Below are 13721 nucleotides of genomic sequence, written 5' to 3'. Positions count from 1 at the left end.
AACTGTATAAATGGGTAATTGTATGTAAAAATAATGTGATATCTTGTAAGTCGCCCTGGATAAGGGCGTCTGCTAAGAAAGAAATTATTATTATTATTATTATCACGCTGCATGTAAAATCGTGGTCAACCAAAAAAGAAAATACATTTAAAAGCACCTGCTGATTTGATGTCATGACAGCATGGGACACTGGCCTGTATTTTCCACTGTGGCCAACTTGCAAATGCATGAAGTGGGACATTTGCCCACAGTAAACAATCAGGCCCATTAACTTGATTATTTGCCCACGGTATGTATTAATGTAGTTAGTACAGTATGGTCATTTTGTATGTTAGCTGTCTTGCATGCATAATAGCAACAATAATATTTCAAACTTCCTTTTCAGATTTTGACGTTCGAGACCAAGAACCCCACGGAACTCGCTGAGCGGCTGCGCACAGTGTGTGGTAACCAGAGCAACGCCTACGCGCGGCTGCTGGAGTACCGCCTGAACGCGCTGCGCGGGCTGTGGAATGCACAGCGACAGCTGGCCCTGGAGGAGCAGCAGGAGCGGGAGAGCTCGGGGGACGAGGAGACGGTGGCCCTGCTCAAACGGCAGGGCCTCCTGCAGCAGCCCGAGCAGGCCCCCTTCACCTCCCGCATGGGGCTGCTGCTCGTCTTCCCGCTCATCCAGTCCCAGTCGCGCACTGACCCAGCCCTCTGCAACATCACTGCCGAGGTGCTGCTTGCCTGCCTCCGCGACTGCCAGCCCCTGAGCCTCACCAAAGAGCCCGCGGACTGCCTCAACGGCCTGGAGTCCCTGCTCTGCTCCTGGCTGGAGGACCACACCAGCTCCGGGGAGCACATCCCGCAGAAGCAAAAAGAGAATGCGGCAGCGGCACTCGTCGCCCTGGCCTGTGCAAGGTGAGGATGTTCATGCTGGCTGTTTGTTATCTAGAACCGAATACTGGAGCTCTGTGTGGCTTACAGGATTGCCAGTGAGAAACCTTTCAGTTTGCATGCTGTTGAGGTGGATAGTGAGTGTTATTGTCAGTTTTGGAGGTCTCTGACCATTATTTGGTGCATAAGAGGACAATGGGCATGGAGGCTGAACTACACTCTGCTGTCTAAGAGGCTACTCCCACCAGGGCACGATCGAGGCATGTTGTTTGGGTCAGAGCAGGTCAACTCACATTGAGCCTGACTGCATACTGTACTGCACCTTCTCTTTAGCTAAATAGAGTTTCAGTGCCATCAGTGCCACAACTTTCACACTTTCGCAAGTATGTTGCCTATTAGTGAGACCGCAAAGCTGCTATTATAGAAATAACATTTGTTTCTATTTGAGTTTTAATCAAAGTGCAAGACTTAAGAATGATACAGAGCACATCTCCATTGCGACAGCAGTATCACTGGTAAGGGGTTTAGAATAAGTATTGTTGAGAGTATTGATTTTGGTTGCTTATTTTTTGATGGTCTTCTTATCTGGTACTTGCAGGTTGACAGTACACTGAACTTCCTTTCTAGCTTTATATTAGTAAATGGATCTCATGCAAATCATCATCCCAAGATGCTGCCTTTGTGTTGACCTTTTTCAGTTAATGAAATATGGATGTGGGTTTCTACTGAGGGACTACAGTGTTTAAACACAGCGTGTTCAGTAGTGTGGAAATTAAGTTGCATTTGCTTTGTCTGAACACTTGCAGTGATCCCACAGTAAATGTTAAAAATGGATACCATTTGTAGCGATAGTGTCCCAGCTGGCATAGAAAAATACAAGTTTCTAGACCTGCTGCTGTGAGGTGGAAAAAAACCATTTGCTGTCAAATTGATGGACGCCATTCATTAACAGGTGTTTAGTGTTATGTGGTGATGTAACTTAAAAAAGAGGATGGTGAGTAAGTAGATTCAAGAAACTGCACAGAGTCCTTTTCTTCAGTCAGTTGTTAGGTTTATTGAAATATGCAGGGAGTCTGGTCCCAGGTACAGGACACCCTAGATTCCATTACTGGGAAGCAAAGCTGCTGTTTTCAAAACCAGTTGTAGCTAAATTGCCTGGGCACATCTTCTGCCACTTTCATTAGCTGCGCCTAGTTTAGGGATATTAACACAAATTCGAACGTTGTTTCCCTGTGACAGTTTGCAGCAGCTCCACCACTCCCTCGCCCCTCTGCTTGAGCACCCTTGCTCAGTCATGACAGCCGTGACTGGCTGGATTAACAGTAAATTGGTTCAAAATTGAATGCTGCCTTTCTTAATGTGTTTGGGGCTTCAGTGAGATGAAGCACTGTTCTGAATGTGTGGTGGTTTTTTTTTTGTTTGTTTGTTTTTTTTCCAAGGTAATGTGCCCTTTTTGAGACTCCAGAGCAGTCAAAGTAATGAAAGGAGGTATTGAGTAAATGACTTGCTGTTTGGAGGGACACGGTGCTTTCCCAGTGCCAGAACCAGTAGCAAATGGGTATTCCCCCCCCCCCCCCCCCCCTTCAACCTCTGTGTTTGATTATACATACTACTGGTAAAAATTATCTACAGTCGTGGTCTGCTTTATTAAACCAGCTTGGAATCATTTGGAATAGTCAGTGACCCTTTTCAAGTCATCTAGTAGCTATGTTGCTGCAGTGCAGCTGAGGTTTACAATAACACACTGCAGTAGATTATTCACACCAAGCCAAGCTTGCACAGAAAGCCTGATGCCCAGCGCTAATGGTCAAGTTCTGATGAAACAAAGGTACTGTACAGTGCTTCCAGTGAAATGTTATCCTTGTAGTTTTTGTTTTTCCTAATGGGATTGGTGCACAGCACACAGTGCCACCATCCCTCCCACCAATTGTTTTAATTGCAGACAGAAATACACAGAAGAAACTCAAACACTTCGTCAGGTCATATTTTAATGATCTAACCTGTGGCGGTATTTAGATCTGCCACTGTTTAGAATGTGTTGCTTCTGTCCTGCCACAGTCACTTGAAGGAGGAAGGGAAGCTGATCCCTCTCAGTTTTTACCTTTCTCTTCTGAGACCACTTGTTATCTCAGAATGAATCTTCACTTCACTTTAAGCCATCTCAGTACTGTGTATTGATGAGGATCCTAATAATAATTTTAAAACTATAAGTGTGCTTTATCTTCAGTTTTTAAGCTGCTGCTAACTAACTATACATGTATAAGCTAAACCAGTCTAAACACTAAATGCTACTAGTTTGGCTTGTCTGATTACAGCAGTTGGATACTAATCCTAGCACTGTTACAGGGTGTGAACCTTGAAATCTAAGTGCACGTGTTGACTTACTGTATGCTGTATATTGACATAGTGTGCAGTAGAAGGGGTGTAGGTGTTGGAAAGTATTGTATCTTGTGAACACCAAACCTTTTTTTGTAGCAAGTCTCTTGCTGGGTTATAATGGTTTGTTGCAAAATCAGAGTCACGTTTATAAGACATTTTATTGTACATAACTAATGTAGGTCTTGCATAACTAAACTGCTATCCTAGGGCACATAATTGCATGTTTTGATGTAGCTATAAAAAATATGCACTCTGAATATTACATTGCATTTATCTTCCTAATTATTGCTGTTTTAATAGGTCAGTTTCTAAAGTAGAATGCAATGAATCCCTGACGGAGAGATTGTCTGAATTATTTATTATTTGTTCTAACTTTGAACATGACTTGTGCTGAACTAGCCTGATACACACAAGGATCAAACCGGGGTGGAATGTAATTTTCCTCAAGCAGGGATTCTTGAGAATCTGTGCTATCTATAGAACACTCCAGCTATTGCAATTGCCTTGCTGGGTGTGCGTGCTGTGGTTTATTCTGTGCATAGGAAGACATCCACAAAACTGCTCAGCTTGGATTAGATATCATCGTTTTTTTGGCAGGGAAGGCAGTGACTAGACTTGAAGATTATGCTAGAAATCTGAGGTATCATACTACATTAAATGTACTCCTAACTCCAGTTTTATTAAAGGCATTATCCAACCAGTAATAAGTCTGTTCGAATTATTATTGTTATTATTTTGTTTTAAACCTCAGATTCATGCACTTGATCCTTTTAGTAAAGGAATGAAAATCAGACCTTAGTAACATTCCAGGTTTTGGTTTCAAGCAGTGCCTAAAATGTGTTTTTTAAATCTGCACTGCTTTCCAATGCGCATAAAGTAGCACTGGCAGGCTCGGAGGCACTAGATCATCTTTGGTAAGACCACAGTGCAGTGCTGCCATCCACTTCCAACTTTTGGAGACCTGTGTTGGAAAACATGGATCGAGAATTGATTAGCAGTTTGCTACGCATGTGGACTGGCAGAGCTATACTGGTGTTCTTTTCTGAAAAGAAACTAATATTGCAGATAGCAGACTGTTTGGTTCAAATTGCATGTACTGCTAACAATTGATAAGAGACCTTGTTTCTACAAGCTTCTTGTCCAACATTGACTGCAAGCTAATAAGATAACAGTGCTATGGACCAGAAGTGGCCAGGCTCTAAGACTTTTGGGAATACAAAGCATAAAGGAGCTAAAAGGCTCCCAGGGACTGCCGTTGGACCCAAAGGTTCACAGGGAGAGTAAGAGATAATACTACTGGACTTGAAGGGTCTAAGGCAGAACGGAGAGAAGATGACAAAAACCAGATGTATGGACCTTTTTGGGGCACCAGGGGTTTGAGGAATGCACTGAGTTCAGAGGTCGTCACACTAGACTCACACACACACACACACATACACACACTCACACAAAATTAAATGTATGGTAACAGGATAATGAGTTGTACCTTTTCTATTGGTTAAGTGTTGGAGAAAGAGGAGGAGAGAGACACCTATGCAGAAGGGTATTTAATGTCATGCAACAATTGTAAGAACGAGTATTCTGTGTCCTGTACCTGGGACCAGACTCCCTGCATATTTCAATAAACCTAACAACTGACTGAAGAAAAGGACTCTGTGCAGTTTCTTGAATCTACTTACTCACCATCCTCTTTTTTAAGTTACATCAACCTAATCGTTAAGTTAAAATGGAGTTGTCTCCCAGGCGTAATTTAATTTACAAAATGTTGTAGTTCCACCCTCCTGGTCGCCAGCCCCCTCACTGGGGATACCCAGGGACAAAGGGCAGGGAATTGCACTGCTGTCTCTTTAAAGAGCCTGCATGGAAACATCACATCAAGTAGAGGCATATGGTGCTCTGAATGCTGAGGCCAGCTGCATGGCTGTCAAGTTGTCAAAAACAGAAATTCCTCTTTTGTGTTCTTTTTTAGAAGCAGTAGGTGCAGTAGCTATTGTTGCACAGAACTATCCAGCCCAGTGGTTAATTTTCTCTGAAAAGAGCCTTTACATAGAATTGTTTATAGCACAGGTTATGTACGGTGTAAACCGTATCCACTGGCTCTTTAGTGGTCCCTTGTCTGCAGCAACCTTTTGAAGGCAGAAAAGTGAATAAATAATATCTCTATTTTAATTTAGTCGTCTTCTAACTAGAGAGAGGCAACAATGTGTCACGATAGCAGAGCATTTGAAGCTTTGTGTTTTTGACAAAGTGTGGGAAAAATAAAGGGTTGTCTGCATTAAAAGCCACACTGTACTGATTTTGCCTAGAAGATTTTGAACAGGGCAGTAGAGACAAATGATATCCACATTAATTAGAGAATTTTGCATTGAAAATAGTACTGGAAAACAACAGCTGTGGCTTGTCACTTTTTTTTTTTTTTGTATCCCAAAATTTGGTTACAACCCCACTACTTTTCATGAGCTTTAAAGTGAAGCTGTCTGTTTACAGGAATAATCCTTTTTGGCAGGTTCATGGGACCTTCTGAACTGTGTGCAGGCAGTTAAACTAAACTACTGCTCAGAAAGTTGGAAGTGCAAAACTAAGATCCACTTGGAGACACCATTCATGGTGAATGCAAGAACAAGCAAAAAAAAAACCTTTGGTGTTTCCTTCTGAAAAGCTTGCTGTTCTTCCCTGTAGCATGGAAACGTAATTAAGCAGATCTTAGCCCTCTAGAATTCTAGAATTCTTCTTATTCTCTTTCCGCTTTTGAAACTAAAGGGTTTCAATTGCAGTACTGCCTGGCCTAGTTTCCTAGACTGAAGCCTTTGGTCTGTCTGTCTTGGTTGCAGCTTTAGCAGTCAACTGGGACTTTGTGATAAATTGACCACCAAAATGGTTGTAAAGGTTGTTGGCTGATTTAGCTATTTTATTTAATTTTTTCAAGATAATTATCAGTTTTTGCATTGATTCCAGTGTTGCCATTTACCTCCTTTTAATTGGTATTAAAAGAAACTTAAAATCTTAGACAAAATTTGACAAAAAAGTCTTCGTTGTAGTATGATACTGTTGATAATTATATATATATATATATATATATATATATATATATATATATATATATATATATATATATATATATATTTTAAAGGAAAAAAGTTTGTCTGGGCTTATTTTTGTAAACTTGATATGTTATACTAAAAACAGTGCATTTCACTGTAAAAACTTTGCAATTTATTTAATTAAATGCTTGGACTGTGAATCTCCTGCTTACAGTAAAAGTAGAACAACATATTTGTTCTATGTAATCCTGTTTGAAACTGCAAAGGCATGCTAATGACATCTAAATGAAGGATCTAATAGTAAATTAGTTTCCTAGCTGAATGTGTGGATGCCAGAAAGAAAAAGAATAGCCCTGTTCAATCAGCCAGTCTTTGATAGACTGTGAAATTACATTTTAATTTGAATAGTCAAGGAAGAAGATGATGAGTGGCAACTGAACCAGGGTTACTAATGGGGTGCAGAGTGAGCTGAGCTAAAAACAGCTTTCAAAAAGCAAGATATTTTAATTACCTGTTACATAAACTACAGTGTGTGTGTTCTAGCCCCTGCGTGCCCTACCAGAAATGTGCTGCAGTTTCATGGCCACTCAAACCACTCTGCCTGTTTTGATGATGCTCCAATTGTGTCGTCTCTACAAGCTTTGGGGGACAAATACATATTGTTTAGGAAAAGTTGCCCTTTTACAGTGAATCTGTTCTGTCCAGGTCCGTTGAGTTGCTGGACACCATCTGGTGTATCTGTGAAGTGCCGTCTCTAAATAACCCTCTAAGTGGTCCCACTGTAAATGTGATCACTCAGACTAAAATCCCTTAAGTGTGGCAAACCATGACACATCAGCAATCCAGTTGTTCTCCTAACCCTTTAAAAACATTTAGAATGTGTTTTTTTTTATATATATAAATCCATCTTTGATTGTAGACTGCTTCTTGTTATGTTTTAGATTTGCCCACTGTTCCACCACAAAACAAAATATTTTCTATTGAAGTGGCACTCTTGGTTATACCGAAATGCACTGTTAGTGTGTGTGCGTGTGTGTGCTTGCGCATGTGTGTGCGTGTTTACACAATGTGTAATTGGGATTTAATGTGGGTGTTCATTTCTCTAGAGTTTTTGGGTGGAGACTTCTCTGCTCTAAGTTGTGTAAATTGACAATCTGGTTTATGGTGGAAATGTAGGGCTGCTGATGTTGCAGAATTATGCATTTTGGGAATGGAATTTTGCAGTGTTGTCCTTTTCTCCTCTGAACTTTTTTTTTTGCACTACACCCAGCCAGATTGAGTTAATTCATCATGTGACTTCACTCACGTGTGTCTCTGCTGAAACACAACATGGCGACTGCATCAACGAAGAAAAAAAAAATGCAGTGTTTCAGTAAAAGAGCTGAAACATTTTCTGATTATCTAAATGAGGATGGTGGGATACTATTCTGAAAATGTTGCTGTCATTCGATTGATCGTGTACGAGTCAGTACCATTGAAGATCATATTGCCAGTCGTAAACACGTAGAGCACAAGAAAGCAAAAAAGACGGCAACAAAAAATGGCAAAGCACTGTATTCTTCTATGCTGAAAAACTTACCCAAGCTACTGCGCTCAAGGCAGGGCTTTCCCTGAAGCAAGTAAGAAAGTAAGCTGAATTCATTGTGTGTATCATTGTTTAGTGTATTTCTTTCCACTCTACCTGCATTTAATACAGCTATAATTAGCAATGTTACCATGACCGTTTCTTAATTAAATGATATTATCTGACGATGAAGAAACAACCTCAACGCTGTTTTTCTGGCTATACATTCCTTGAAGGAAATTGATCCCTTTACTGTCTAAAGGATGCAGTCACTACACACACCGTTTCATATACATTCTGTCTGGAGCCACACCTCTGTTAAACATTTTCTAATAGCATGGCATAATTAGCAAATAAACAATTGGGAGGATTCAATGGGTTTGATACTGTGTGTGACCTCAGTGGAGTATACAGAACACTCTTCTAAATGTATCTAAACGCTGTTTTCAAGCGTTATCTTCAGCCATGGAAATCCTTCCCTCCTAGTCTGTTTTATTTGTGTGATTCATAGGAATCCAGGTTGTCAAAAGCCTACCAGGCAGTAACTGTACAGTAAGTGGCAGCTGCTGGTCATGAATCATCCATTACTGTCTGTATAATGTAATCGGCAAGGCACTTAAAATCGGAGTGCCAGCATTTATTTAATGAGAGGGAGGACAGTCATTTTTTAGCGGCCAATATTTTTGAAACCCATTGTGCTGAGGAAAGAGTGCAGGACATGGTTGAACATGTCTGGAGATTGTGATGTTTAAATGTAGTTAACACTGTTTGTTTTTGTGTGTTTCAGGGGGTCGTTAAAAACCCTAATTCACACGGTACACCTGCTTCAGAAACAGACTGATTTGGGGTATTTGCCTGTTGCCGATGTACTCTATAGGTAAGTAATTGGTTGCACAGTACTGTGAGCCACTCCAGGTTTCAGCGCAGTATGAGCTTGTTTTAAATATGCCTGATTTTGTTGTGAATTATGAAAGAAAATAAGGCCTAATATTTTCTTTAATATCTATTGCAACATGAGAGTGAAAATTACTAGACACAACTAACAATTTCAAATCACAGTAATCAGGTTTTATTATCAACATACAGGTAAAATTATACAGAGAAATTCACTACTACAAAAGTTTATGAATTAGCCCTGATACAGAGTAACAGATGAAGTAAAATACTTAGCTATTCGCTCTGGACAGTTGGTGTGTGTCACTCTTTCTCCTGTATTCCAACCGCCCTGATTCTGACATTGCAACACTACATAAAACCTCTACACCCCTCCCCCACACAGACCCCAGCCCACAATAGATACATTCTACAACCCCCAAATTGCTGCACATTCCTCAGATGAGCTCTAAGAGAGAGAGAGAGAGAGAGAGAGACACACACAGACAGACACACACACACACACACACACACACACACACACACACAAACAAACAAACTGTGATGCCCCCACACACAAGCATAAAAATAAGAATCCTATTGCACTGCAGTTTCACCCATTTCTAGCAACCATTACATGTAGTGACACAATTCAGTTAACAGCAAGAAATAGTTAAATGATTATTAAAAGTAAATTGCAAATACTAACATTGTCAAAAATACCAGCTCTTACAATTCTATGGTTGGTCTTATTAATCTCAGCTGTGACTGATTTACCTCATACTGTAGTAGAAAATGAGTCTAATGATTCAATGCATGCTGTGCAGTTGGTAAATTGTATTTGTCTCTGGTTTTTACACTACACTGTGACACAATTTCTTTCAGGACAAGAAAGTGTCTTTTGTGTTCTAATATGCCTGAATCTAAATTCCCAGATGTATTAATGACATACTGGCAAGTTAACTTGAACTCTGCAACTGTTTAAGAGCTGAGAACAATTACAAAGGTCACATTAAGCAAAGGATCAGTTCAATTAAGGTTCTAGTTAAGTAATTGAGAGCTCAGTTGGAATGAAAACCAGCAGACACGGGTTCCCAGGACCGGGGTTGGGAACCACTGGTCAAGGGTAAAAGTATGCGCCATGGAGTAATGAAACTAGGCTGGCATCAACAGTAGACCATAGTGGTTTCTTATGTTGTTTTTTTTCCCCTTGCTCTTCCAGGTTATTGGTGTTGGAAGGTGGGCCCGGGTCCCCGTCCTGCTTGCTGGGGGGCAAACACATGGTGTCCTGGGGCTTTGAGGACATGCTGCCGGTACCTGACAACAGCAGCGGCTCCGGCAGTGACAGCAAAGGTAGGGTGTTTACATGGGTCAGTCCCATATTGTACAATGCACGCTCCTTGGTTTTCAATTTACTTTCACATCGTAGATGGCTGTTGAAATGTTTGTCAGCCTAACTTTAACAAAATATCCACATGTCTGCCCAAACACCCTGAACTCCTATGGGAGTACTATATAGGAATCGTACTAAGAGCACAAATCAGTAACGTTGTTTGAGGGAAATGATTGTGGAGCCTTATTTGTTGGGATCAAGTGAACTCCTCATTGATGTGTTTAGTTGTGATACCTCAAACAAAGTATTACAGTTCATTATAATGATTCTGCTGAATATTCAACAATAACCTAGTTCACAAATGAACCGCAGTGCTATCAGTTAGAGCTGTTAAGTTATAAATCCTTAGTTGAGGCCCAGAGCCATTTAAATACATTTTCATGCATTTGAATAGTGTTATTTCACGGTTGAACAATTCTCTAAACTGATTATTGATCTCTTGTGAGTTTACCATGAGTGCTGTCACTTTGTATTGAACCACAGCTGTTAACGGACTGAAATAATTGCAGATGTGATTGTGATTATGTTGGCAGGTTTTCAGTATATAGATTTTTTTATTTAGATTGTTTTTCCTTGATACAAGTGATGTCAGACTGCTGTGCAATTACATTTCCCGTAAAGGAGGTATGGAAGTTTCCAGTTATTAATAAAACAAATAACATAAACCCTATTATGCTTCTAAAAAATTCATGAATGGCCTGAACAGATTGACTTCTGACACTTGATTACAGAGGGATACAGGGAGTCACAGGTTTAGCTGTCCTGGTATACATTTACTATTAAATGATTTATTGACTAACTCTCATATACTCCCATATACTGAAAACAAATGTAATTGTGATATTCTATATCAGGGATGGAAATAAGATACTGATATATTTGCCCCCCAAGCAAAATAAATAAATAAATAATATAGTAAATAAGCTAGACAACAACTACCCTTTTATATCAATGGAAGAGTTATTATTATTGTGGGAGAGAAAGTTGTGTCTGTTAAACTACCTTTGGGGAATGTAAGCAATCTGGTTCTTATCAAAGCCTACTTCACCAGATCTAGCCAATTTCAAGTCAATTAGAACTACTGTAAGATGTGCGTCTCTAGAGATCGGTGGTGTCTGGAGTTCAAATCTCAGCTAATGTGTGGTGGTGGGTGTGACGTGCACGTTATAACCATTGGATTAAAGCAGCCAGGACCACTCCACATCTGTTTTAAATTTATATTAGGATTAATATGTGTTTTGTTTGCAGTGTATGTAAATGTGTGCGATTGTAGGCAGCTGTAATGCTGATGCATTTTAAAGCCTTGCTCACGCCAATCGATTAACTCCCGAGAGAGACGGATGCTAAAAGTCTCCAGCTATACAATCCCAGGTATCTCGTTGCAGGAGAATCTGAGCGGCTCATTTTTCTAGAACTGAGATATTGATTCTATTTAATAAAAATCAGAACAAATGTTATTTTCTAAAGCAATGCATCAGAATGTGTTGAGCAGTAGAGGGAAAGAAATACTGTAAAAGAATATGATCCGTGTGCATGGGGTTTGGACAGTAATGACAAACGCCTGCAGAAACTGCCAGCAGGGTGCATAGCCACCATGGGCAGCCAGGATGACACTGGCTCAAAGTGACCAGCGTTCTAGGTGTTGAAATAACAATTTGTAATACTTGAGTTTGTCCTCTATACTACTAGAGTTGTGAGTTGGCATCCCAAAGCTATGAAATGCTTTTACAAGCACAGATTGCCATAATGCCGGGAGGGTATAGGGTTGTGCATGAGCAGGTCATTTCTTTTTAAATTCAATTGTTTTGTGTACAGCCTTTTTCTGCTCTAAGAAGTGTAAAAAGGCAAGGGTTAGAGAGCCAGCCGGCCAGCCCTGAGCCCCCTCCCTGTCTGCTGCAGGCCAGCGCAGACGAATTAATAAATCAGTTTAAGCTTCCTTTATTGCTTCTATAATATTTGGATTCCAGTTTATTTCGAAGGCAGTTTTGTTTTTGTTTTCTGATTTTAAATGATTCTCTGGCTTCTAGTGTGAGAATTTCAAAATGGGACGACATTTTGCTTCGAATTTTTAAAATAAAAACGTCAGTCAGCAGTCTAAAAGACGTACAGAAAATTCCTAGAAAAATAGTTTGGAGTCATAATTTGGCGATATGTCGTTACATCGCTTAATTATGACTTTTTGACCTAACATTGCTTATTTATGGCATTTCTGTGTGGGCTGAGATGCAGTTATCTGTATATTACAGAATATAGAAATATATATTGCTCACATTCCAATATGTTGCTGCACAATGTGCTTTTGTGGAATTCAAAAAGTTTTGTTTTAAAATCAGACAAGGAAATCGTGGTATTTTTAGAAGCTGTCAGCTGTTTTAATACAAGGGTAAGGCACTTAAAATGCATACAGAGGTTAGACAATGCATTTGAAATGCATTTGTGCTAGTCAGCTGTCCTTCATGCATGTGATTCATGTATTAAAGAATGCATGTCAATTTGCATAACAATTCAAAATACCGTCACAATGGGCAAGACAACAGATTTGTCTGGCTTTGATGAGGAATGTAATAATTAAGGATATGGTTGGATCAAAGAGCTGGACTGTACAGTAAGTGCAATGTGACACACATTAAGCACTGCTTAGGGCCATCAGTGCCTAACTGGTAGAATGTGAGCTATGAAATTTAAGGGAGAATTGAAACTGAAGTTGAGGATTCACAGTTGTGCTTTTGTTTTGCAGACACAGATATAGGGCGTTCTCTTGGTACAGATGGATGTTATCTCTATACCACAAACTCATTTGGAAAGGGAATCAGCAAGCTTGGCTCAGGACTTCATGGGACCTTACGGTAGTACCAATTTTATGTACTTGACACACACAAAAAAAAGTAGTGGTAGTTCATTTATTCTATAAAACATCCAGGTGTTGATTTATTTCCATTATTGTTATCCTTTACCTTTTCGAAGTTGTTGCAGTAGCGTTATTCCTCTAATCATTTAAACGGTTGAATAACAGCAACAAGTCTACAAGAAACTGGCTATCCTGTGGATGCTTTATTGAAACGTTAGTAATTGTACCTGTGGGTTGATCTGTAGGTTGTGGAAAGCTCCCAGTAGGAGATATTGCAGGGCTTGATAAGGTGCAAAAGGATTTATTCTAGCCTGCTTGAGTTTGTGTACAGTTTGTCCCTCTGGAACAGACTCCTAATGTTTTTCGGTACTAGCCTGTGTTGGGAGTCCTTGCTGATCTGTTTAATTGTGCATTGTCTTCTCTTTTCTTTTCTTTTCCTTAGTGGTTTTGTGTACTGCCGTAATGAAGAGCTGGAAGCCGGTTGGGTTTCCTTTAGCAACTGCAGACTCCTTCACAGGCCCGTCTCCTTTGATAACAAACCTCACTACCTTTTCCACGTCATCGACCAATTCACCCTCCAGGTAACGGATATACAAAGTCAAGTCATTGTTGGATCCGTTGCATTCAGCAATTAGATACATTAATTGCCTTATGAATCAGTAGTGCATATGGATAATTAATGGTTAAAAACTTGTACAAGCCAGCTTTCTAATATTTGAATGGCTACAGGCAACTTGTTTACTG

At 40.0% G+C, this 13721-nt stretch overlaps 1 protein-coding gene across 6 annotated transcripts in view; it reads left to right on the top strand.

Moving 5' to 3' along the window:
* Positions 1 to 13721, top strand: part of LOC117428384 (probable E3 ubiquitin-protein ligase HECTD4) — a 64339-nt gene that overhangs the window by 8591 nt on the left and 42027 nt on the right. For all 6 annotated transcript variants that reach the window (XM_058994712.1, XM_058994708.1, XM_058994711.1 and 3 more), the window contains exons 2-6: positions 386 to 903; positions 8651 to 8740; positions 9959 to 10089; positions 12867 to 12975; positions 13420 to 13558. In XM_058994712.1, the coding sequence (XP_058850695.1) occupies positions 386 to 903; positions 8651 to 8740; positions 9959 to 10089; positions 12867 to 12975; positions 13420 to 13558 (987 nt within the window). The remainder of the gene's footprint in view (positions 1 to 385; positions 904 to 8650; positions 8741 to 9958; positions 10090 to 12866; positions 12976 to 13419; positions 13559 to 13721) is intronic.

Source organism: Acipenser ruthenus, chromosome 21 (assembly GCF_902713425.1).
Source record: "Acipenser ruthenus chromosome 21, fAciRut3.2 maternal haplotype, whole genome shotgun sequence".
Classification (NCBI taxonomy): Eukaryota; Metazoa; Chordata; class Actinopteri; order Acipenseriformes; family Acipenseridae; genus Acipenser; species Acipenser ruthenus.
Note: the sequence above shows the minus strand (reverse complement) of the source record. Positions and strands in the feature narration are given on the sequence as shown.